Source organism: Zingiber officinale, chromosome 2B (genome assembly GCF_018446385.1).
Source record: "Zingiber officinale cultivar Zhangliang chromosome 2B, Zo_v1.1, whole genome shotgun sequence".
Lineage (NCBI taxonomy): Eukaryota > Viridiplantae > Streptophyta > Magnoliopsida > Zingiberales > Zingiberaceae > Zingiber > Zingiber officinale.
Genome location: NC_055989.1, coordinates 120,763,236 through 120,790,737, shown reverse-complemented (window position 1 = coordinate 120,790,737; position 27,502 = coordinate 120,763,236). Strand labels below are relative to the sequence as shown.

The following is a 27,502-nucleotide window of genomic DNA, read 5'->3' as shown; positions in this document are numbered from 1 at the left end:
TTCAATTTTAATTAATGTCTAAGGATTGATTTACATTTGAGTTAGACTCAGGTTTACCAGTTAGTCAATTAAATATTTATTTCATTTCTGTGGTGAGACACTAGACCTTCTTGGGTATTAGATCATTAACCACTTCTAGATAAAGTATTTTAAAGAAATTGAATATTAATTCCTTTTCTGATAATCCTAGGTCTAACTAGTCAAGTGTGAATCAAGTCTAAGTCCTTATATACCCTAGTCTAAGCATGTATAATAAAAGCAGTAAAGTAAACATCAAACAAGTCTATCTAATGACAAAAATGATCTTTCTATTGGCTCCCCTTGGATCATAACCTCGATACGATCTATCAAGATAGTGGATTTGATCCTTGGGGATCCAATATTGACCAAGTCTAACTTGATTAATCAAGTTAGACTTGGGAACCCATGCTTGGACTATTCTTTTATTGGCACAATTAACAAGAGATAAATACGATTTATATTTATGTTTCACCTTATACCTGCGTTCGGATCGATTGTATACGACTCTTTATTTTCTAAGAATCAGATCAAGATTCTTAGAACCCAAGGTGAACCGTTCCAATGTTTCCTTCAGTTCCTTGACTTGACTTTTCAGTCTGGAATTTTCTTCCTTAAGTTGTTAAACTTGAGTTAAAATTCCAGTCTGAACAGGTTCAGTCAAGGAGCTTGGGTTAGCCACTTCCTTAAGGGTTGTTACCTCCTTTTGAAGTGACTTGGCCCGGACGTTGGATTTAGCTAACTTTCGCATGAGATAATTTACTAAGTTATGCAGTTTATCTATTTGAGAAGAACTTACAGTGGGGTTAGGCCCTTCGGAAACTGATAAAGATCCATGGCTTCTCTCAGACTCTATTTTCAACTCACTCTCGATTTCAAATTTGTCGACTTGTTCTTGGGTCGTAAGTGCGAGGAAGCTCATCTGCTCGACATCTACGTCAGAATCTTCTGAAGAGAATTCATCCCATGTCACTTGAAGTGCCTTCTTCTTCCATTGCTTATTTGTTTCCTTCTGGTTCAGACAATTGACTTTGATGTGTCCCTTGTTGTTGCAATTGTAGCACATTACTTCGGGCTTAACTTTTGGACTCAGTTGAGCTGTCTTTGACTGTATCACCTTCTTGATGTCCTTTTTGGTGAATCCTTTCTTCTTCTTGTAGAGTTTTCGTACAAGGTTGATGAACTCGGCAGTGATCTCGTTATCGTCATCTTCTGAGTCCAGTTTATCTCCAGACTCAAGTTCGGTTCGACGCTTGGTTTTTGGTTCCCGCGTTTTGCTTGTTTCTGCAATCAAAGCAATACCTTTCTCGATCCAAGTAGTATTAGTTTGTTCGTGAAGCTCGAATTCGAAAAATAATTCGTCTAATTTTATTAAGGAAATGTCATTGGATACTTTGTAAGTATCTACCATGGATGCCCACAAAGTGTTTCTTGAAAATGCATTGAGCGCATACCTGATAACATCGTGGTTTTCCACCTTTTGACCAATTACCTGGAGGTCGTTGAGCAGGTCTTGAATCTGCACGTGAAGTTGGCTTGCTGATTCACCTTCTTGTATTTTTATGTTATACATTTTATTTAATATCAAATCATATTTGCTTACCTTCGTGTTGGAAGTTCCCTCGTGCAGCTCGATCAACTTTTCCCACAGCTCCTTTGCGCTTGAGAATGGGTCGACTCAGTTCAGATCTTCTTTTCTCTAACCGCATTGTTGAGTCTAAGTAGCTTTAGAGTCAGCTTTGATCTTCTTTCCAGTTGGTGCATCCCATTTGTCGCACGGGACAAGGACTCCATCTTCGGTGGGATATGTGGATCCTGTCTCGATGATTATCCATATCTTACCTTGTGTCTTGAGGTGGTACTCCATTTGACTCTTCCAGTAGCCGAAGTCTTCGCTGAAGAAGAGGCCGGGGAGGGTGTGCAGTGATATAACTTTCTTGGTGGGTCATTAAGGAAATCTTGCACATAGTTAGAAAAAAATAGAAACTTGTCCCAAAACTTGGTCTTGGATTAGTAGCGCGGGATAAAGAATTTAAATAAATGAACTCGAGTGGTGTTGCACCAGTTTTGAGAAGGGAGAAATCTCGATTGCGATAAAACTAATCGGAATGAGGCAATTGTACCGATTCTGATCTACTCCGAAAAAAATAAAAGACTGATACTATGAAAAAATTGCTTGAATGGTGGTTTCACTGATTCGAAGCGACCTCGCTCTGATACCAATTGTAGGATCGTTGTGTTAGAGGGGGGTGAATAGCGCTCGTGGCTAATTCGTTCGTTTAAAAAGTTGAGTAAAACACAGCAGAATAAAGACAGAAATGAAAAGAAAACAACGCTAACATGACTAAGATTTACTTGGTTTGGAGCCTGTGACGACTCATACTCTAAGGCCCGCACATGAGAGTACTTTCGATGGATAATCACTAATCAATTCGTAAAGATTACAAGTATAATTTGAAATAATTACAAGTAATTCAAAAACTAAGAATACTGATGACTTTGTAGGATGAAAGCTTCAGCAGAGTCATCGTCGGAGCTTTTGGACGTCGTAGAGGATTTATTGGAGCAGTGCGTAAATGCAGAAGTCATTCTAAATGACGTTATCAAGCTCTTGACCGAATGCTGCTTATATAGGTTGTTCCAGGTTCTTGGACCACGTGTCTCCGCCAATCGACGTGCTTCATGTCAGCTTGTGGATGAATTTTCAGGTTCGAGCGCCTGGACTGAGTCCGGGCACCCAGACTAGCTCTGGGCGCCCAGACCCCTTCCTAGCACCTGGATCTACTTTTTCTAACTTTTTATTTTCTGCAAAATAAAGTTAGTCCAGGCAGTATAAAATATATGTAAAATATGAATTTGATAACTTCTGACTATCCGGTTCTGACTTTATATTTCGCTGAAACTCTAGGTTGAACTGACGCCTACTATTTCCTCTTCGAAGGAACGCGTCCTCACCTACTCCTCTCAGGAGAGTTTACCTTTTGCCAGATCGGTCCTCCAGACCGTCTGGACTTTTGTTTAGCGTATGAGACTTCAAGTCTTCATGCTGAACGTCCGCTCAGACTTCCATCTGGTCTGCGACCACTAGGATTTTCACCTAGAGTCCCCAACTCTAGAATTTCGCCCAAAGTGCTCGACCCACCAAGACTTCGCTTTGCCTAACCGTAGTTAGAACTTTCCTTTACTTAGGATTACCTCCCCCCTAGGGTTTTCCACCTTCCTTAAATCCACTAGGACTTTACCTAAGAATACTTAGGACTTTTCTTGCAAGCTTATTCAGACTTGTTAGATAACAAGACATCCTAACTTTGGACCCTTTGCCATAATCAAAACTTAGGTTCGATAGTCTGGTAATCCTTGTACCAACACACCATGCCTACTTCTTGATCAAAGATGGACTCTTGGAAGCTAAGAGGGTGGATGGCCACCATACCCTCTTCTCCTCCTCAAGCTATGTGTTCTCTCGTAAGGAAACCCCTCCCAACAAAGGTGAGATGGAGGTGGAGATACCACCGGAGATGGATGGAACCTCTCCCAACCAAGATAAGGGCTTAGATGGAGGAAAACAATGAAGATGGAGATGAAGGAGGAAGAAGATGACTCTAATGGATCGATCCCATGCCCTAGATCTGAGTTGAAGCTTTTATATGACCCCATTGAGGCAACCCGTGCCATGACCTTACTAGATAACATGCCTAGGTCGTGTCAACCACCGAGGTGAAGTTTGCAACTTCCAAACAAGCTTCCAGAGTGGGACACGGCCAAGACATGCTCCCTGCTATGGTGTGCTCCAAGCTCAGTTGATTTCTTCTTGAAGTTCCTAAAAAATAAGATACACTCATATGTCAGTAAAATGCTATCAATTAGAAAGGATTTGAAGTGAAGATCAAAACAAAATTTTACTAGTAAAATATGATATAAATATGGAAATAAACACAGGAGATGATTAAAAATGCCAAGTAAGAACACAAAATAATACATCAAATCATTTCTTATCACACCCTCACACTTTATTTCTTGCACGTTTCTAGCAAGTAAACAAAGCTAGAAAATAATCAAAACTCATCTCACTATCAATCATCTATCAACACTTTGAAGATTGTAAAGGTAATTACTTAGGACCATCATATTTGCAAGGATCAAAACATTCATGAATCTAATTCTTACACTAGTCAATAAGCATGACGATTTCAATCAACTTGAATAAACTAAGAATAATAAAGCCTCATAAGATAAATAGTTTTTCTCTCGCTCTTGTAAACATTTGCAAGGTGGAGTTTTCCACTCAATGCTACTCATGACATTGCACTACCATATGTTTGCTTATTATCTACTCTTCACTATGGTAAACATACACATATATAAATCTGAAGGACTTATTAAAGTTGTAATGTGACAAAAAGAAGTCAAAAGAAATAAGAAGGATAGGTAAAATAAGAAGAGAAGCCAAAAAGAACATGATAGTTTTGGGATGATGAACATGATGAATACAACCACATAACATGCACAAAAGTCTCAGCCAAATATTCTAAAGTTTAACTTCCTTTCACCCAACTAAGAAAAACTTCTTTTGATCTTCTTCTTTTATTTTTTATTTTTTATTCCAAATCCACCATGGTTGTGGCACACAACACGACCAGACCATGTTTTTTTTTGAATCATGGAACATATAGAATGGGGGCACGATCGTGTTCCTCAACAAAGTCTGTCCATGTTGAATTCTATGGATAATTTTTTCTATCTTGAACCTCTCAGAATAGGGCACGACCATGTCACTTAACATGATTTTCCCATGTTCTATTTGGGAACTCTCATTATTCACATAGAACTCCCCCCACACTTAGAATTTGTTCATCTCAGATAATGTAACTCATCATAATATCAAAGAATAGGGCAAAGAATAAATCAATAAAGATGTGGCAAGGAAAATGTAATGAACAATGATAGTGCTAAGGGAATTATTGAACTAGTAACTAACTAAGAAAGGAAATCACAAAGTGAACAAGTAAGAGGGTCTTCATCACATTCATGCAAGTTCAAAAATAACAATTGTTATGAGTGCAACTCACATACGAAAGGATAACAAATAAGCATGGCTATAATCCTCACTAGATAAATATCAACTATCATAATCCATCATCACACTAATGACAACATATAAGCAGAGTATTAATCATGTCAAATGATCTAAAAACTCAATGGTCAAACTTAAAAAGATTTTACAATTCTCAAAGTATTATGAGGTAACATGCATGGAATTACAAAACAAAACTACATAAAGTATAAAACAAGAAAGCAAAGTAATCAAAGCAAAGAAAAACAAAACAAACACAAACAAAAAGATAAAGGAAAACAAGAAAAAGAAAGGAAAGAAATGGACTCCCCTTTATTTATGATAGTTGAAGGTGATTCAATAGCAGAAGCCAAGCCGAAAGTGGGATGGCCCGAGTAGAGGTGAGGGTTTCCTTCATGTGGTTAACGTCGTTAAGTGTCGCTCCCTCCGTCGTCGACTCCTCGTATGTTCTTCTAGGTGATTGGAGATGGTTCAAATGTAGAATTCACTCCAAAGGTGAAATAATTATAAATGAGGTAAAGATAGCTCCCTCCACCATTTTTTCCTTAGTGCTTAGTGGTTGAAAACAATTTATTTTGAGCATCTAACCTTGGAGTGGAATGATCCAAGTTGGGGTGAGCACCACTTCCTCCACCATTTTCTCTTTAATTTCTAGCAGATAGAGGTAATTCAGTAGAAGTTAAGTTTTGAGAGATGTCTTAAGACAATCACTTTATGATTTTACTATTTATTTGATAAATATAAATTCACTATTTGAATGCATATTATATGTTTGAATAGTCTTAAACTCATTTACTGAATGCCCACAATACAATTTATAGCATGAGAGAATTTGTGATTAAATCACAACTTGTGATTATCTCTACATGTGCAATTATGAATGTATTCAAATTTTCCTAATCATCAAATTGGTGCATTCGGACATCATCAATTCTATAAGACTAGCATGGGTTATACTCCTTGGTTCGGCCAAACAACTATTTCTCACTAGCTGAAGACATTGGAATATCGAGAGTTAAATGTGAATGCTAGTTATGGTGACTAGTTCATTGGAGTGACTTGCTGTAAGACTTTATATGATTCTCTACATATATGGATATGTCTGTGAAGTTCTTATTGTAGCTCAAGTGCAAGTTTCTTTCGACTTGAGGTATATAAGTCATCTTGGCCATGGAGACTTATACTTTGACATCTTAAGTAAGCATCTCTTGGAGATATTGACCCGTGATGATTGGATAAGTTAAAGTATCCGAAGGTGTTTAGATAGCCCATAGAGGATTCACCATTTCTTACGAGAAGAAGTATACCCTATGACCACTCGTTAGGATTATTACTCAAAGTCTTTGGCCAAAGCATCACATGTTAAGAATATGTGACTCTTGTACACATGTACAAGTAATTTAAATTCATAAAATAAGAAGTATTACTTAGACTAGGTGTAACGTAGTCAGTCTAGTGGGGGCAGACACATAGACCATGTCCTGAACTAAGTGGGTATAAGACGAGTAAAAGGAATGAGGTACGACTCACTGTAACTACTGAAGGGTTCAAAATTAGTTCTTAGATCGACTGTGATTTTCTGGTTAATTGAGGATCATGATATACTACTAGGTGTCACTCATGATCGTTTCATAATTAAGTAGTTAATTATGAACAACCAAGATAAATTGGGAACCTATTGGGTCACACGTACTACGAGTCTCTAAAAGACGTAAAATAAGTTAGAGAATATGATTCCCATATCAAGAGATAAATATTTAGTTGGAACATACATGAGATAAATATGAAAATATTTGTCGGAATGAAAGCGCGAATGGACCATATCTCTTATGAAAGAGTTGGACCCTATTTGATTTAGTCATGAATCAATTTGGTTTAGCTATAAACTAACTTGATTTAGTTGTGAACCAAACCAAAGAGTTAATGAGTTAATTTTTAGTTGAGACATAATAGGTTGGATTTGGGGTTTTTAATCCAACTCATTAAAGAGGACTATATATTGATATGGTTAAGAGAGAATTAACATACAATTCATTATTGTCTTGATTATGTTTTAGAAGCCTAAACTCAATACCTCTCTCTCCCTCTTCCTCTCTCTTGTCACTGACCATAATAAGAGGTTCTCCTATTGTTGCCATGAGCCACACAAAGGAAGAAGATCTTCCTTTTGTTGGGAATACAATCAAAGTTCTACATTGGAAATACATGGAAAACATCATGAGTTTATAAGATGAAGATATTGTTGGAACCCCAAGGTTGGTTTTGTTGTGATCAACAAGTTAAGTTAGGTTCTGTTGTTTTCTAACCTTGTGTCTAAGTATCCAGGAGCTTAGGAGCACAGGTACTCGAGCGGAAGACGCAGCTAGCGAGAAGGACGGCACGCGGTGCGTCCGAGGGACGAGGCGCTGCGGAAGAGTACACCGGCGGACGAGAAGGAAGTGCGCGCGATCGTTCCGAGGTACGAAAGCCGGAGCGGAAGATTGCTCGGGGAGCAAGAGACGTAGCTAGCGCGAAGGTCGGCACGGGGTGCGATCAAGGGACAAAGTCTGCGGATGAGTATGCTGGTGGACGAGAAGGGACACGCGGCAATTCCGAGGGACGAGAAGCCGGAGGGAAGCACGCTCGAGAAGATCGGAAGATGGGTTCGGGTGAGCCCTATTCCGGATGTCAGAGATCACCCAATCAAGCGGATTCGGAGCAAAAGACCCGGACCGAAACGGGGACTTAACGAAGAAGTGGTCCCGGACAAAAAGTCAACCGCAGTTGACTTTTTGCTCCGGGGCGCCCGGAATGCTTCCGAGCGCCCGGAGCTGTCCGGGGCGCCCGGAATGCTTCCGGGCGCCCGGACCCTGATTTTGACCAAGATCGCGATTTACGCGATCTGAACGTTGGGGGATAAAACTTTATCCCCCCAGGGCGCCCGGAACCCTTCCAGGCGCCCCGACCAAGGTTATAAATATAGCCTTGGTCCAGAAGCTCTTCATCAGTTCAGAAATTGTAAACAACACTTGTGTGCTTCCACTGTTTAGATTAGCTTTTTGTGCTTACACTGTAAACGAGGCTTCTCCTCAAGGAGCTCTTAGTGCGATCTTCATCCTTGGATTAACAACCTCCCGGTTGTAACCAAGTCAAATTCGTGCCTCGTTTTTATGCTTTATTTCTGTTTAATCTATTTTTATGTGTTAGCTTAATCGCACGAGAAAGGGTTGTGTTTGATTTTTTTGGCTATTCAACCCCCTTCTACTCGCATCGATCCTACAATTGGTATCGAAGCCGGGGTGAGGACTAACCACCGAACGAAGCAACAAGATGGCGGATCCAACATCCACGCACCAAAATTCAAAGGGAACTGCTAAATGGAAAAAGCGAATGGAGGTATTTCTTGAAACAGATTATGATTTATTACTAACAATGGAATTTGGCTATGAAGCACCAGAGGGCAAAGCAAGAAATCAATGGTCAAAGAATGAGCAGGCTGACCACGTGGCAAACAAGAAAGCAGAATTTCATCTGCTAAGTGTACTTCCAACACAAGAAGTCAATCGAGTCGGTACCTACAACTCGGCAAAGGAGCTTTGGGAGAAATTCCTTGAGTTACACGAAGGAACATCCGAAGCCAAACTTGCAAGACGGGATTTACTTCGTAACCAGCTTACAAACCTCCGATTTGAAGAAGGTGAAACAATTGCACATCTACACTCGAGGATTCAGGAACTCATCACCAGACTTACGAATCTCAGAGAAGAGGTAAGTAACCGAGATTCGCTAAGGTATGCCCTAAATTCCTTTCCTAGAAACCCAAAATGGGCATCACTAGTAGATGCCTTTTACATTTCAAAAGATCTAGAAAAAATTTCATTAGACGAATTCTTTTCAACTTTTGAAGTGCATGAGTCAAGATGTGCAGGTCCGAAGGAGCCCAAGAATAATGTTGCCCTTAAAGCTTCGAGAGACGAACCTGAGTCAGAATCTTCTCTCGACGACGAGGAAATGGTAATGATGGTAAGACGATTTAAAAATATTTGTAAATCTAGGAAATCTAACCATCCGCAGGGAAGAAAGAAAAGAACCATCCGCTGCTACCATTGCGATGAAGAAGGGCACGTCAAGGACAATTGCCCTAAACTGAAGAACAACGGGAAGGACAAGGGTAAGAAGCCTATTCAAAAGCGCAAGGCCCTAAAAGCGACGTGGGACGATACGTCGTCGGAATCAGAAGTCGAGGAGTTCTCCGGGCTCGCGTTAATGGCGAGTCATCAAGACGACGACTGCGAATCAAGCTCTTCCGAAATGAGCATCGAAAGCATCAATGAAGGGGAGCCACGTCCGAAGAAAGCAGTTCAGGGGGAGAAACTGACAACGAGATCGACAAGGTAAGTGAGGTACGATCTCTTCCTCCTAATAAAATGTTTAAATTCATTAAAATTTTAACAAAAGATTGCTGCAAATTAGAAAATGAAAATAAAGATTTAAAAGCAATATTAGCTACATCTTGTCCGTTAGAAATGCTAGATAAATCAAATTTAGAAAATGAAAAATTAAAATTAGAAATTCAAAATTTAAAAATTCAAGTAGAAAACTTGAAAAACTCTGCTTGCTCATCTAAAACCAATTTTAGAAGGTTCAATAATTTGAATTGGTATTATAGATATCACCAGGGACAAATTAAAAATATCTCTAGAAAATATGTCCCTAAGAAATTTTTAGTTAATCCAGTAGGTTGGAACCTTTATTGGGTTCCTAAATCTTGCTTAGTGTAAATTTTAAAATCAAAGTTAGCGCTTTAAGTGAGAAAATTAAACAAAAATTTCTTTATGGGCTTTGACTAGAAAGTGGTTGTTGCTCCAATAACCAAGAAGGCCTAGTGCCTCGCCACTGCCTGGAAGCCAAATATTGAAATAAATGTTTAATTAATAAAGCATTAATACTAGAATTATTTAATGCTTTAAAAAGTTATTCAAACATGGTTCAAAATTTTGACTTAAATTTTTTTAAATTCTATTTTCAAAAATAACTTTTACTTAGAGTATTTAGAAAAATTTTCAAAAACTATTTTTTCCTAAGTTAAAATCTTAAAAAAAATAAATAAATAAAATAAATTTCAAAATTCTTTTACTTAAAATTTTACTTAGAATTTATTCTGCTTTTATTGATTCAAAAATATTTTTTAAAATATTTAATTAAGTTTTATTGATTGCAAAATTCTTTTTCTAACTTAGAATCTTTTGACTTAGAATTTTTTTTAAGGTAGCTTTTCAAAATTTTCTAAGTCTTTAACCCTTAGATTTTTTCTTGGAACCCCATTTTTTTTGTGATCAAAGGGGGAGAAGGATAAGTATAAGTCTAGGGGGAGGTAGCCTAAAACTATTTTTTTTCTATCTTTGTGCACTAAATTGTAAATTTAGTTAGTTTATTTTTTTGTCTAGTTAACCCTAGCTTAACTTGGGTTGATCACACCAAAAAGGGGGAGATTGTTGGAACCCCAAGGTTGGTTTTGGTGTGATCAACAAGTTAAGTTAGGTTCTGTTGTTTTCTAACCTTGTGTCTAAGTATGCAGGAGCTTAGGAGCACAAATACTCGAGCGGAAGACGCAGCTAGCGAGAAGGACGGCACGCGGTGCGTCCGAGAGACAAGGCGCTGCGGAAGAGTACATCGGCGGACGAGAAGGAAGTGTGCGCGATCGTTCCGAGGTACGAAAGCCGAAGCGGAAGATTGCTCGGGGAGCAAGAGACGCAGCTAGCGCGAAGGTCGGCACGGGGTGCGATCAAGGGACAAAGTCTGCGGATGAGTACGCTGGTGGACGAGAAGGGACACGCGGCAATTCCGAGGGACGAGAAGCCGGAGGGAAGCACGCTCGAGAAGACCGGAAGATGGGTTCGGGTGAGCCCTATTCCGGATGTCAGAGATCACCCAATCAAGCGGATCCGGAGCAGAAGACCCGGACCGAAACGGGGACTTAACGGAGAAGTGGTCCCGAACAAAAAGTCAACCGCAGTTGACTTTTTGCTCCGGGGCGCCCGGAACCAATCCGGGCGCCCGGAGCTGTCCGGGGCGCCCGGAACCAATCCGGGCGCCCGGAGCTGTCCGGGGCGCCCGGACCCTGATTTTGACCAAGATCGCGATTTACGCAATCTGAACGTTGGGGGATAAAACTTTATCCCCCCCCCCCCAGGGCGCCCGGAACCCTTCCAGGCGCCCCGACCAAGGCTATAAATATAGCCTTGGTCCAGAAGCTCTTCATCAATTCAGAAATTGTAAACAACACTTGTGTGCTTCCACTGTTTAGATTAGCTTCTGTCTTAAACGAGGCTTCTCCGCCTGAAGGAGCTCTTAGTGCGATCTTCATCCTTGGATTAACAACCTCCCCGGTTGTAACCAAGTCAAATTCGGTGCCTCGTTTTTATGCTTTATTTTCTGTTTAATCTATTTTTTATGTGTTAGCTTAATCGCACGAGAAAGGGTTGTGTTTGATTTTTTTTTCAGGGCTATTCAACCCCCCCCCCCTTCTACCCGGCCGCATCGATCCTACAGATATCTCCATTAGTATGAGGCATTTTGGGTAGAGCCTAAAATTAAATTCATGAGGACTTAGGCCCAAAGTGGATAATATCATACTATTATAGAAATATTCAAAATCTTTTGGTACTAACAATTGGTATCAGAGCGAGGCTGCTCTTCACCGGACTAACCACCGGAAGAAGCATGAGCTAGAACCATGATCTAAATCAAACCATGTGGGTGGAACATTGAACAAAGTATGGGAGACCCTAAGTAGGTCAGTGATTTGATGCTCGAGGGGAGGCCCTAAACAGATCAAGAGTAACTTGATACTCAAGGGGAGACATGAACTATGAGAATAATGGTGGTCCTTCGTTTGAGGGGAGGATTGTTGGGAATAAAATCAAAGTCCCACATTAAAAGTACATGGAAAAGATCATGGGTTAATAAGATTAAGATATCTTCATTGGTATGAGGCCTTTTGGGTAGAGCAAAAAAATAAATCCATGATAGTTTAGGCCCAAAGTGGACAATATCATACTATTATAGAGATATCTAAAATCTTTTGGTCCTAACACCTTTTGCTTTTTCTTCCTTTTCTTGATCCTTCTCTTTCGCTCGTGGCTAGTACCTTCTGAAGGTGAAGCTTGTTTTCTTGGAGTTATCTTAAAGAGTTTGGTGTGGATACGAATAGAGGTGAGGTTTGATAACATTGCAAAAGGTTGATGCCCTTCTTATTATAGGTCATTCGTAAGGTATACCTATAATAATTATTATTCGATTTTTTTTTATTTTATGATCTTGTCTGCGCAATTATATCTTACATCGTGTGGTTTCTATGATGTAAAAAATTAGTTTATTTATCATTAAGTCTTCTGCTGTGTATGTTTACGAAACGTGTTTTTAACACACACCGTATTAGGCATATTCCAACAAAAGTATTTCAGTCCGGAGACTGTATGATTTCATTTAAAGTTAGGGTCTTTCTCAGCATGAATTTTAGATCCCTCTGAGTTATAACCACTTCTACTGCATAGTAGAAGGCATCACACAATAGCTTAAATCATAGTCTCCAATCCGGAGGTCTCCAGCTATTTTGCACCCGTGTGGAAATCAACTCATCATCTTTATTTGCTATCATTATCCCACTTGACTTCTATTCAAGTTGATAATTCTGGGTATTGATATCTGGCAACTATTTATCCAACTCCATATATACATACTCCAACTAATTATAAAAGAGTTTTAACTCAAATTAAGGTGATTGCACAATTGAAAGGAATAATCTTGGAGATACTTCCTCCACTACACGAATTTCTACACTTTCATCTACAACAAAATTATAGGCAAGATTAGTAGATAACTGATCAGCATCATCATCCTCAACATCTGCAACATCAACAATTTTATCAAGAGTTTTTCCTACAACATCCTCATCATAAAAATTGACATCATCTATAACTTCATTATCACAACACAAAGAATAATAGGAGTCCTGTAGAGCAACAAAATCAGAGATAAGATGATCACTACCTCTATAATTCATCTCCTGAAGAACACCGATATTATTAGAAATAGTCTATGAGGGAAGCTTATTGGAGTATTGTGCTTGCAAGTGGCTAATGGATGATGCAAGTTGGTCCATATGTATCTGGTAATTTTTTAGTGATGCTTTAATTCTACTAGAACTAGAGATTATTAGTTGCAAATTCTACATGAGCCCTTCTATTTTCTACAATGTGATTTTCATTTGACTAGAAGCGAGAGTTTGCTAGACTTGTTGGAATAGTTGGAATTTGTTAGGCAATAGATTATTCTGAAATTTAAGTGACCATTGGTATGTTGGAGGAGGTGTGGTCGACTGTATATATTGGTTCATTCCGAGCTGATTGACAATAAAAGTTATCTCATTCAATTTTCTCTCACTTCAAAGTTACTTAGTAATTTGTTGTTGTGTGTTTCCATACTTAAAATTAAATAATTTATTTGATAGAGAAAATATTGTCTACCGTTGTTTGATGAGTATAGTTATAACTATCATCTTGTTGCATCCAACTAGGAATGCATGCATTGGACAATGGATCATGTACATTTTGCTATTGAGAATTGTTCAAGAGAAATTATCTCATCCAATTTACTTTCCATTCTATATTGCCCAATACCAGAAACATAGGTCTCATTAATGTCTCTAAACTGATGAAAATACACATCCATGTTTCCTCACAAAAATAATTTCCTATTCTTACACTGAAACTCTGAAACAAATAAGATCAAAAGATAGAAAATATACAAGAACAAAATACATGAGCACTGATAAATAAGACACCATAAAATAAACAGAAAAGAATTCAAAGAAAAGCAATCTCAAGATTATCAAATATCGATACACTCCTCGACAACAATGTCATTTTGATCAAATCATATTGTCATGATACAGAATCAAATAAATTATCGAATCCCTCTACACTAATATAGCATAGGGATGATTTAGATTGTCTCTAAATGTCATTGGAGGTTTGGGTTTTAGTTTTTAATGTTGAAATGAGGATTTGTGTTGGATTCTAAGACTAATAAATGAAAGAAAATTCAAGTAATTAAAACTCTAACCTAGCTAAACTACAATTACAGAAGAATTAAAAGGAATATAAAGCATTAAAGGAAATCTAATCTAATCTAATTTACTTGCATCCAAATGAAGAATAACCTAACACTAACAATCAAATGAAATAAAGCATTGTGAGAATTTAAATGAATTGAAATGGGTTAACAAAATTGAAAGTAATGTACAATATAAGGGGCATTAAACTGAACACATTACAAGCATTAAAACTAAGCTAAGCTAAGCTAAACTCTAAAGATAAAGTGGAGTTCACTTCTTTTGCAAAAGGTGAAACCGTCACCTTAGCGGCCCCCTGGGTCTGGCCCCACAAATATCCAGAGGGGATAAATTACGGTTAAGTTGGACAGGAGGGGTAATTGGGGGTGGAGTTCACTTCTTTTGATCCGATGAACGGTGGATGCAGATTGGACCAAACTTCGAGATCAAAAAGCTTGTGGATGAAGATGGAAGCATCTCTCCTAACTTGGATAAGGATTTGTTAGTGCATATTACGATGATGAAAATGAGAGCACCTCTCTAACCAAAATAAGGCTGATGCGAATAAGAAGAGCGGGAGACCATCACACATACTTTTTGATTGAAAATGGACTCTTGGAAACTAAGAGGGTGGATGACCATCACACCATCTTCTCTTCCTCAAGCTGTGTTCCCTTGTGAGGAAACCCCTCCCAACCGAGGTGAGATAAAGGTGGAGATGACCGATGGAGATGGATGGAAGCACCTCTCCCAACCGAGATGAGGGCTTGAATGAAGGATAGCAATGGAGGTGGAGATGAAGGAGCAAGAAGATGACTCTAATGGATCAATCCCCTATCCTAGATTTGAGTTGAAGCTTTTATATGACCCCATTAAGTCGACCCGCGCTATGGGAGTGCTAGATAGCACAGTCAAACCATGCCAACTACTTCCAAACAAGCTTCTAGAGTGGAACATGGTCAGAACATAACCGGGGATATAGCCCGGCCATGTACCCTGTTGTAGTATTCTCTAAGCTCAATCGATTTTCCTTTGAGTTCCTATAAAATAAGATATCAGTAAAATGCTATTAATCAGAAAAGATTTGAAGTAAAAAAATTAAAATAATTTTTTACTTATGAAACTGATATAAATATGAAATTAAACACATGAAATGAAATAATTAAAAATTTTAAGTAAGAATATAAAATAATACGTTAAATAGTTGATTAATCAAATAGATTAAATAATATAATATAATATAAACAAAGCTTAGATTTATTATTTTAAAATAAAATATATGCATTTAAAAAAACCTCAATTAAATAATTTTATAAATGTTTTAATTATTTATAATTTCAAAAAAAAAATCATTTCAATTATTCAATAAAAATCATCATATTTTCTGCCTATCTATTGATGGTCTAATATTAATTATGAATGGAAAATTTCAGCCCAACCCTCGTATTTAGAATTAATCCCGAGCTTGCCACAATAGAAACTATCACGCGAGTCAGAGGCTTGTTCAAGAGGTTATCGCACAGACGTCACCGGCTGAAGCGGCTTTGGTTTTGCCCAATCCTTTCCTTTCTTCTGCGTCTCGGTAACTCTCACAACGCCAATCTCTCGCTTTTTCTCCATCTCGTTGCTTCCCTCATATTTTGCTTCCCGACGATCTCCTTTTGGAAGGTATATATCTCCTTTAGCGTTTTCTCGATTTATCTCTCAAAGCTCGTATGGGTTGGATCTGGTTTTTTGATTCATTTTCTTTGTGGATTTTTCATTGACGACGCTTGAAGATTGCCTTTTGGGATCTAGAGTAGTTAGGGAATTAGGTTTTTCTTATTTGTTGCTATTTTTGTTTCTGCCATGGGAATAATTGTATGTTCCAAAGACAAAGTAAACGTGATTTGGAGATCCGTACATAGCATTAATTACGAGGTTATGTATTTCAAGAAAAAAAAATCATCAGATTTTGGATCATGATTGCTCAATTTAATATCGAGGAATCAAATTGAATCCTTTTATGTAAAGAAACCAAATTGAATGGAAGATAAACGGTTGCTCACTTATTTGGTTTTCTGTCGTCTGTGCGGGATTAACTACCAAAATCTCATTTGGATTTTGATCTTATCACAAAGTGTTTCTTTATGTTGTTTTCATTCTCTGTTTAGCTTTATTTGAATTGGTTTAGCAATTAAACCTCATTCTCATCTTGACCTTATTGTAAAGTCTTTCTCACTGTGGTGCTCTGTCTGATTTCATTTGGGTAGATTATGCCAACTGTCTTCAACTCAAATAATATTTTTCAGAGTTTCAATTGAATCGTTGGTTTTGGAATGGCCGACAAGGAGAAGGTAGGAGAGGGTACTTCCCGTGGAGCTGACTGGGAAGTTGTATCCCTCACAGCATCCGCTTATGCTGCTGCACCTGGTCCACATGAGGTTGACCCTTCTGATGAAAGTAAAGTGATGAAGAGCGAGAGCATAAGTAATCCTGAGTCATCTACTGCTGCATTATTCATGTCTGGTCACTTTATTTTTCCACCCAGTGAACATGAGAATCTCCCAATACAACCGGATACAAATGAGATCTCTGGTCGCCCAGAGGAAAATATTGGAAGCCCTGAAATGGTTGATGCTGATGACATAGATCAGTTGCAAACTGAATCAAAAGATGACCTACATGGAGTTGAGTTTTTGGATGAGGGGAGTAAATTTTCTGTGCATGAAATGGGATTTGAAGAGGTTAAGGGATCCCAAAGGTCTACATTGGTCGGATTGGAGCAATTTATACTCGCTGATCCTGATTCTGTTGCTAGTCATTCTGAAATGCAGAGAAGTGTCACCAAAATTGAGACTAGTGAATCTTTAGATGTGAATACAGATTCTTTTGAAGAGCACAAAATAGATGATGAAGATGACTCTGATGGACCTGAGCTTCCTTCCCAAGCATGGTGGAAGGCACATGTAGCATCTGTGTATCGCCAGGCAAAGGAAGCTAATACATTTTGGTCTGTTGTAGTGGCTGCTGCTGTTGTTGGCATTATAGTTCTTGGGAGACGATGGCAACAGGATAAATGGAAGTTTACCATCACTGATGAGGTATGTTTTGTTCCATTGTGAAAATGCACTATGATGAAAACTAACTACTTTGTTTTCATAAACACCACCAAGGATTTAAAAGGTGTATATAGGTGCTATGTAGATGACTCACAACATAGTGCATATGCATATGCAGGACACATGGTGTAAAATTTTCAGCCTTGTTAGAGTTTCAATCTTTGATAGGAATACTACTACAGATTTTGTAGCATGTCATTTGAAATTTGGATTAGCATATGTTGTTGTCTGAAATGAAGGGGAGCCTTGGCGCAACGGTAAAGTTGTTGCTATATGACCAAAAGGTCATGGGTTCAAATCCGAAACAGCCTCTTGCAAAAAGCAGGGTAAGGCTGCGTACAATGGATCCTTCCCCGAGATCCCACATGCCGGGTGCTTCGTGCACCGAGCTGCCCTTTTATCTATTGTTGTCTGAAATAACCTATCACACCTCACACACATTAGGTAAACATGCTAATAATTTTACTAGTTTGGAAGATAAACTGCAGTAAAGAAAGTAATATTCCATAGTAAACAATGTTGATTATAATTCTAATCATCTTAAAATTGGTTAATACAATAATTAATTAATATGGTATTTATTAATTAAAGAAAGTATTTGTTAAACAATTTAAAATCAATTAATACAGAAATTAATTAATAAATATTTATTAAATATTGAATTAATTAATTAGTGATTAACTAATCACTACTATAATTAATTAATACAAGTAATTAATTTATAAAATTAATAGTGTATTGCATAAATTATATAACTTATATAATAACCTTGATTATAAAGTTTTTAATCAATTAATTGATTATATTATAAATTTTATAATGTAAATTTTCAAATAAAACTATAGTTATAAATTTTTTTATATAAACTTTAAACTCAAACAGCTTTTGAGGTTGAAACTCCTGAGACTCGACATTTCTCTGTGCCAATGCATATTGATTGCCTCATTCTCGAGTCTCCATTCTTGAATCCAATTTCATGAGTATGCTTAACTATGATATTTTCATAGATATTGTCTAATAGTAGATGAGGTAATATGCCATAGATACCATTATAACACATGTCGCATAGAAGCAATTTGTGTGCATACATGTGTTTATGTCATGGTTTGAAGTGTTGACCCATGCCACTTGAAAAAGACGGTATTTATCGTTCTACCATGGGACCGGCACCGCGACTGTAAGGCCATCATGAGGTTGCGGAGGGTGCCATGACCCTCGGGACTCGGAGGGTGCCATGACCCTCGGGACTCGGAGGGTGTCGTGACCCCGCGACAGTCTCCGTGGGGCAATTGTTGTCACAATATTTTTAAGGTTATTTTTTTTATTTTTTAAATAGATTTATTTTTATTATAAATAAATTATTAATTATTATATAACGGTTAATTATATATAATAGTTATAAAAATAATATATTATTACTAATAGTTATAAAATATTAAGAATTGTTTTAAATTTTTAAATAATTTTAAAATTAATAAAATAATTTATAAAATAATTTAAAATTTCATTATATGTTGAAAATTGAATGTGAATTTAAATAAACATTTTTAAAAAAAAATAATTCTTAAACATTTCAAATAAATTTTAAAATATTAAAAAAATTACAAATACATTCAAAAAATAATTTAAGACCTTCAAAAAATTTTCTAATTAGCTTTGAGTCTTTCAAATAATTCTATAATTTTAAATTTATTTTTGATTTTTGAGAATTACTTTTTTTAAAAATAATTTTATAAAAATTTAATAGACATTATTTTATAAGAAAATATTAAAATATGAATTTAACATATCAAAATATAACATCAATAGTGAGCATATTTAATAATCAAATATTAATAAAATTAATTTTTAATTAATATACACTCATATTAATTTTTTTTTTAAAAAAATATCGAAACTGGATTGGCACGACATGATACAGTATCAAATCGTATTATTCCGGTCTAGGACTGAAACTCCGACATGAGTTGAAATTTTAAATCTTGGTCCATGTATCTATATATCTGTGTGTGTGTGTGTGTGTGTATATATATATATATATATATATATATATATGATGTTCGAAGTGTATTATATAAATCAACATATTTAGTTTATATACACAAAAAAAATGTCAATTATTACAATGCAAAATACTTATAGTTGTCAAAATTATATTTCATGATTGTATCATATGATACAATGTACTTCATGTTTAAAAAGATATGATTCTTACTTATGGATTAGAAGTGAAAAGGAGATTCAATACAATTTGATATGAATCTTGTTTAATACAACTCTTATAAAAACCATCTAAAGTTAAATGTAATCAACTAAATTAAATCTAACTCATTGAAAATTATAAACAAACAACTTAACCAAATTTTATTATAAAACAATATAAAGTGATGATTTTTATATGCTATGACAAAAGCAAAACATTCAAACATAGTGAAATATCAAAATTAACAATGATGTACAACAACAACCACCAAGTTTTACCCCACTAAGTGGAGTTGGCTAAAGTTAACAATTATGTAGAAGAAAAAAAAAACTTATCAAATAGAGACGAAAATTGACAAAAACAAATGTGAACTCCTAACAATGATATTCAAGAAAAAATCTTGTTAAATTGATGTTAGAGTGATAATAAGAGCAAAATTAATATTGACTTAGAAGTCATATCATATATAAGTTATCTTCCATTTGACGACAAATATTTTTTCTATTTCAAAAGTATTTGGCGAGAATTTTTCCTATCGTTCATTTTATTCCAATTTTAATAGAATGAAATAAGCAATAATTTGTTCATTATCATCAACTAAGAATTAAGAATTTATGTATTTGTTATCATTCAACATCAAATTCATCTATTATATTATGCTCTTAAATAAATATTGTATTATTTTATATATTTTAATTATCAAAATTATTGTGTATAAAATGGAATTATTTTTTAAATATATTTTATATTTTTTTTTATTTGACGCATGTCATTCACAATTTGATAATTCATCAAACAATTTAGGATAGGAACCTCGATTCAACAATCTTGCTATAATATGATGATCAAATATTAATCAACAACTTAAAATGTATGATATACAAGTCACATGCACAAATTAGTATCAAAAGTGTTTATCACTTATCAAACAAGTTTCAAGTTAACATTACTAAGTTACCAAATAAGGTAACTTAGACCTTTTGTGAACAAGTTCAAATGAACCGAATAATTTTTTTTTCTCAAACTACATATGCAAATTGTATATGGCATATGTGGTTGGTTTCTAGATCCACCTAGGTGATTGTATATGTGACCTAATCGTTTGCTTTTTAAAACCATGCATACTACCTGTCCCTTTCTTAGTTATAGTTGATTCTGAAATAAAATTACATTAAGTAGCTCGTATAAATTCTTCTGATGTATATTCATGCTAATTACAATTAGGTTCTTATTGATGAAATAAAGTGAATAAAGAAGACAAAAACATATGTATATAAGCTCTAGATAGAGTTGGTAATAATAAGTTATGATATGTTCAGGAAGTACAGATTTATTTTTAATATTTGATCAAATATGGTTAAGAAAGTTTTATACCCTATTTACAAGAGAAGAAAATTAAGAAAAAAAAGGGGAAAAGTTTGAGAGAAAAGTAGGGAAGCTAGTAGTGAGCATCACGTCTATGAGAAAAGTGAAGGGACAATATAGAAGTACAGAGATTAAATAAGCCCATTTTCTTCCCAACTCAATTATCCCAATACTAGAAAGAAAAGTGAAGGAACATTAAAATATTCCCTATCTTCCTATTTTGCTCATGTTGCCACCTTTATCTTGCAATTAGAGCCCTCCTATGCTTGCCTCTTCTACCTCTTCATTATCTATTGACCACATGAATACTTCTGAATCGTTGTGTTGTCGTCTTCCTCGATGCTTGAGCATGGTGGTGTGGCATCCTCTTCCACTTGTCAACGACTTTGGTAAGGTGATGGCATTCACCCACTGTTCTTAGCTTGAGAAAGTTGAAGTGATGCTATTGCCAAATGTCATATCAATTTACAGCAGAAACACTTTCCCCTAATTGCATTTAGTAAACACCTTATCCCTCATCTATATGTTTTACCCTTTAGTAAACACCCTCATTTTTATTCTCCTTCACAGATCTTGCGTCCACTACTATTAACGATCTCCACCCTTGCCTACTGCATATACACCACATCCCCCACCATTTATGATCATTTTGCCAACCCTTGTTGATCATAATCTCTATCCATTTTCCAAGGTAGTGTTGTCCTGTATCCTCTATCTTTCTCTCTCTCTTTTGGTGCTGGTGACCCCTTCAATTTCTTTATCTGGAATTCCTTCTTCCTTTATCCTTTTCACTTGTGGTTGAGTGAATTTGCTGTAGTCCTTGATCCTTGTTGTGCTTCTCCAATAACCATGTAATTATCCTTGTCGATCTGCTTGTGCATTGCTCTTGCTCACTGCTAGGGGACTATAATTCCAGAACAATAGTCAACTATTGTCAAGGTTTAAAATCTTGTTCCTTGGTTAGAGCAAGATGTGCCAATGGAATGTAGGTCCTAGTGTTGGTCCTTCAATTGAACCTTGAAGGAAGAAAAGAGCGGGGAGGAGTTCCTGATTGGTTGGAACCCTGAGACCTTTCCCTCACCTATTGAAAGGTTTGTTGCACCTCATCTTTGTCGAGGAAGCTTCTGATTGGTCTTGTCTGTGTAGAGGAAGGCTCATGGCCCACCTTGGGAAGGCTTTGTTGTGTCTCATCTTAGCAGAGGAAATACAGTTTAACTCATCGTATGCGTCAATCCTCTAGCAGAGCCACAATGATATTGACACATTAAAAATGAGTTTTTATTGTAGCAATTGACATGAACGATTATTTTGAACCATTACCATTGTTCACTATCATCTGGCCTGCTAATGGAATGATACTTTGAACCATGACCATGTGCACTCCATTTGCCCCAAAGTTCGTTGGACATGTTCTCATGGTATTGAGACTACTTACTCCCCACCATTCTTAGCAATAACCCGCAATATGTGGTCACCTGGTTTGAAATAGTCACAAGAAGAGACACAAACTGTGATCTATGGACTGACCCATTAAATTATTTTATCATTTAAATCATATTTATTATCCTTTGCATCTTAAAAAAAAATTATACTCATCTCTTCTGTCTCCTTATATTGCACATCATTGTGTATTATTCTTCTTATTGTTGTTATAGTTATTATCATGACGATGATCATCATCATCTAAGTATGTGCTTTGAAGATTGTCATACTCTATTGTTAGTCTTGCACTGGCAGAATTTTGAAAAATATGATTAATAGTGTTGTCACCATGGATCTAAGCAACATTATTATTGGAGTGAGATTGGACCATCTTGAAATTAAATCTTCCAATACTTGTAACGGCCTTACATGTATGTTTGGGTTGCTTTTACAGAGATTATTGCACAATTTTGTAAGCTAGATACTCTATCGTTGAAGAGAGGAAGAACTATGAGAACATTGAGGAAGACCTCAAAAATAATCAAGAACGTCTATCCCTATTGAATGTAATGAATTTGATCATGATTACAATCATGATGACATGTTCATATGGGCCTTAACATTGTGAGTTGACATATATTGAAACAATTGCAATAGATACGTGCCATTGATAGGAAAATAATTATAATCAGTAAATTGTATGTCAGCAACTGAAGAGTCAATAAATCCAATATAGGATACTATTTTATTATTATTATTAAAAATCTTCCTAAACACCAACGGAAAATTTTCATCATGGAGCTTGTAGTATATTTTGAAGACTTCATGATGCTTACACCTCAAGCTTGCTGATAAAATTAAACTTCAGTTCATTTTTCAATTTTGAGGATCTTATATCTTACCAAGAGTCTTTTGAACCTCCACTTGTGTTTGTTAATTTTTTAAGAAATGAGATACTAAATGTTATGTGTTTATGCTTTCAAGCATGATCAAATGATTAAATCAAAAGGGTATATTAGAGAACCTAAATGAACTTTTCACTATATATCTCTGATTGACTAATTTAAAGCTGAAACTGGAAGAAACACTTAACGTGAGTCTATGGAGAATACAAAATTATACTAGGAGGTAGTGGCAGGTCTAGGTAGAGCTGAAGGGTGACAGTTGCACCCATTGAGTTCATGAAAATTAAAGGATATAATTATTTCACTATTAATCTTTTATAAATAAATTTGGTGAGTAGGTTCAAAGATGAGTACTAGATTTCATTATTCTATAAGTTGAATCAATTAAATTCAAAAATATGAACAGGAAAGTAAGACTAAGGTGTAAAGAATAATAAAGTGTGATCAAACGGATTAGAGTTAGTTATAACCACTGTTATAGTCTTGTGCATGGTTCAATGGAGGGATAGATTTCATCTAGGACATATAGAGGCTATATTGTTTCAGGCTTTGATGCATTATTTTGGATGACATATGTATAAGAAATGTTTTCTAATACTCAATGCTATCCGTGAGGTGGGCATGGCAAACCAGTACTCAATGATATCATTGTTCAGTTGGAAAAAACATGGTAAAGATACAAAAATACAAAATACCTTACAGGTTCATGATTATTCATGTCCAAGAATGATCAATAAGTTGTTTCTTGTATTAGCTAGTACCATTTATTTGTTTTTCCTTGAAATGAATTAAAACCATTTTGGATCAATATTTAGATTGCTCCGTGAAAGTTTTTTTTTTCCTTTTTAAATGTTCCTTCATCATTAAGCAAGCGTGAGCTTGCTGCAGCCTAAGGAGTTTGCATGATTACTACTAGTATAACTATAATGGATGCTAATACCTATTCATTTCCCAATCTCTCGTGTAAATAAGCTCACTCATTTATGTGAAAGTGCATAGAGTTGGCTGTTGCTCCCAATCCTGTCTTGTATTTCACTGAACATGAAGCCGTCTTCAGTCATTGCTGCCATGACTTGCATCCTTAATGGTGCAATACTTCTCTAGTTCACCAGAATGACACTGGGGACTAACTCACATCTAATTCTAGCATGTGAATGTAACCTATGTTGCAATCAGGAGGCATTTTATTTTGACAAAAATATCTCCCAAGGGGTCCACTTCTGATCTTGTCAATGCATGTTGCACTTGTCAGTTATATTGCTGATGCAATTATGTGACAGTCTATTTTCATGTTTACAGGATAGTATGTTACATTCTATTCTCATGTTTGCATATAGGCTTCACAATACTAGTACAATGCTTTAAGAAATTCAGCTATCTCCTTTTTTTTATTATTATTCCCTCAAGTTCTTTGTCAGATGAGGGATATCACTTGCTTGAGATACCGTATGTTACTGAATTCCAATCAATGAATCTATTTGTGTAGCTTCTTTTTTTCTGTCATAAACTAAAATTTTAAATCACCTTTAACAGAAGATGAGCAGGATGCTGAGACCTGTTGGCCGGTTTAAGAATGCTCTGCTTGGTGGCCACCAGCCTAGCAAAGGGATACACTAAGATTCACATATCACTCAGGGAGAAGATGACGACGACGACAACAAGAAGGAAGAAGAAATAAGTTCATATAGCTCATGAGGTGTATTTCTGGGAATAGGCACTTCAAATGCCTCTGTGACTTACAAACTCAACAATTTTACCCTATTCCTGTTAATTTTTATTGGGAATCTGTTTAATATGCTTTGGGTATATGTATGAGGATCTTCAGGATCATAACTTCATGCAATTATTTTCTCTGAGAACTATTGTACTCGCTGGAAATCTGTGTTCAGTATTTAAGAATATTATTCATGCTTGAGTTTGCAAATCATTTCTTAGTTTCAAATCATATGCACTGAGAAAAAGTGCACCTCTAAATCTATTTTATGACATTGTTTTATATAATTAATAAGATATATTAGGTAATTAATAAGGATGATTAAGACTCCTATGTTTAGACATCCTAACCTCTTTAAATCGTTCGAGGTGTTTTGCAACAAGTTAGAGTACAGGAAATCTTGAGACATTAAGGTTTTACTTATTGCTCCATGAATTCATTTTCTATTTGAACTATATGGCTCAGTTCTGAAAGAAAGTATATATTAAACATATTAAGTGGATTGAGTTCTTATAAGACTACATTTGCTAGTTGATGTACTAAGATGTATTACATTGCACACTATAAACATGATGATTATAGCATAATTCAATCTTCTTAAAGATAAATATATTACTTGTCTTGACTTAGGATTAGTTTTTCAAGATATTCAACATATTGGGTGGGTTGAGTTATTATAAGAGTGTATATTTTAGTTGATATACTAAGAATTGTATTATTGTCACATTGCACACCATAAACATGATGATTATAGCATAATTCAATATTCTTAAAGATAAATATATTACTTGTCTTGACTTAGGATTAATTTTTTTAAGATGTTTAAAATGGGAACTATCGCGTGTAATCAAAGACCTATTCAAGGATGTACACCGATGCATTCTTAGAATTTCACATAGAGATTTTTTATATGGGAATTGCATATGAATGACCTAGTTGAACACTTTGAAAAGGATAAAATGATTTCTATTATGTTAGATTGATTTTATTGGCTCTAATTATAATGAGATGTTGTACGAATTATGCACATCACAAGTTACACATGTTAAACAATAAAAACAACAAAATAAAATATAGGATTACACCACTACCTATATATCCCATGACCTCTGAAAAGATATTAGCATGACCTTTGTTTTAGATTGTTAATCTAGAAAACATAGTAAGATATTTAGTGAGTGAAAAATTGACTATTTGAGACTTACTCTTGTCACTAGATAAATTTACTTACAGTAATTTAGTATATCAATTAAAAAAAAAAATAGTAGTCCAGTGCATGAGGCTCCCGTCATTTATTATCCCGGTGAAGGATCCATTGTACGTAATCTTACTCTATTTTTTTTCAAGAGGCTGTTTCTAGGATTCAAACTCGTAATCTTTTAGTCACAAAGTAACAACTTTACTATTGTGCCAAGGCTCCCTTTCAAATTTAGTAAACTAATCATCGATTATAATCTATTAAAAATCATGTATAGTCAGGTTTAGGGTCCTTAGGTAACAACACTTTTATATATATAATCTAATCAACTCACTGATGTTAGACTTTCTAGATCTAGCCACACAAGTTCCGGCTAGAATAATTATTACTATTGATCAACATAAGCATAGATGCTTTATTAGAGCCAAACATGGCCATTGTGTACACACCGACAATAATCCCCACCTAAATATGATCATTGACCTACTTCTTTACACAGGAACTTCCCTATTAGAATAACAAAGCCAAACAAAAATATTAGTAGAACAACTATATAGTACTTTGATTCAACAAACTCAGATAATAAAAGATCTAAGAAGAAACATAGACTTCTTAAAAGATGCACAAAACTCTTTAAACAAAAGATTTAGTCGATTAAATTTACTTAGAATTCCTACCAAGAAAAAAAATACTAAGCCTTTCAAAACTTATTTAAGAACATAGACCTATGAATTAGGAATTTCAATCAAACAATTTGAACTACAATCCAAAACTGTTTTACTTCAAGTTAAAGAACAAATTATATCACATAAAACTCAATTTGAAGAACTAAAGGTATACATAAAACCCTTGAAGACATAAAATATAAATGAACAAATTGAACTTCGAAAATTCATACTACGAAGAAACATTAGAATTTTCTAAACAATATTCCAAAAATCAAGACAACGGGTATAGTAAACTAGAAGTTATTGGACAAGGGATCAAGTACTAGAAAACTCCTAGATAACTTAACAATACAATACCACAGAGTGGAGAGAAAGCATAGATAACTTAACAAAAGAACTAAGTAAGTTATCCACTAGAAACATAATCCCTAGACGATAACCTAAAACTTATTCATCAAAATGAGTTTGACAAGAACTCAAACTGAATCATTTGTAGGCCCCTCATGAACAGTGAGAGGACAATTAGAAACCAATACAAACTCCTAGATAAATACTATAACAAGACGGCGTACAATACATCCACGTACCAGTTGGAAGAATTGATAGATATAGAAAGAAACTTAGTAACATTTTCCAATGAACAATTAAATTCACTAAATCCTAGACGACTAACCAAGGAATATTTCCTTTTCTACGACACTTTACCGACATCATAGGACACAACCTCTTCATCTTCTTGA

General features: G+C 35.6%; 1 protein-coding gene across 3 annotated transcripts; it reads left to right on the top strand.

The window, feature by feature from the left end:
• The first annotated feature begins 15,645 nt into the window (after nt 1-15,645).
• On the top strand, nt 15,646-25,109 carry LOC122046953 (ATG8-interacting protein 1-like). Of its 3 annotated transcripts, none has more exons than XM_042607914.1 (3): nt 15,646-15,768; nt 16,478-17,269; nt 24,716-25,109. In XM_042607914.1, exons 2-3 carry the CDS (start codon nt 16,505-16,507, stop codon nt 24,797-24,799), a joined length of 849 nt encoding a protein of 282 aa, XP_042463848.1. In that variant the 5' UTR covers nt 15,646-15,768; nt 16,478-16,504; the 3' UTR covers nt 24,800-25,109. The 3 variants fall into 3 exon arrangements, with proteins under 3 accessions (XP_042463848.1, XP_042463846.1, XP_042463847.1); XM_042607912.1 differs by having other exon boundaries at nt 15,697-15,854; XM_042607913.1 differs by having other exon boundaries at nt 15,698-15,854; nt 16,439-17,269.
• Nucleotides 25,110-27,502: the final 2,393 nt, after the last annotated feature.

What these genes read in the sequence shown, in the direction of transcription:
- LOC122046953 (XM_042607914.1), top strand. Translation starts at nt 16,505, where the DNA reads ATGGCCGACAAGGAGAAGGTAGGAGAGGGTACTTCCCGTGGAGCTGAC. An exon ending in AGTTTACCATCACTGATGAG is followed by an intron (nt 17,270 to 24,715) that starts GTATGTTTTGTT and finishes CACCTTTAACAG; the next exon opens with AAGATGAGCAGGATGCTGAG.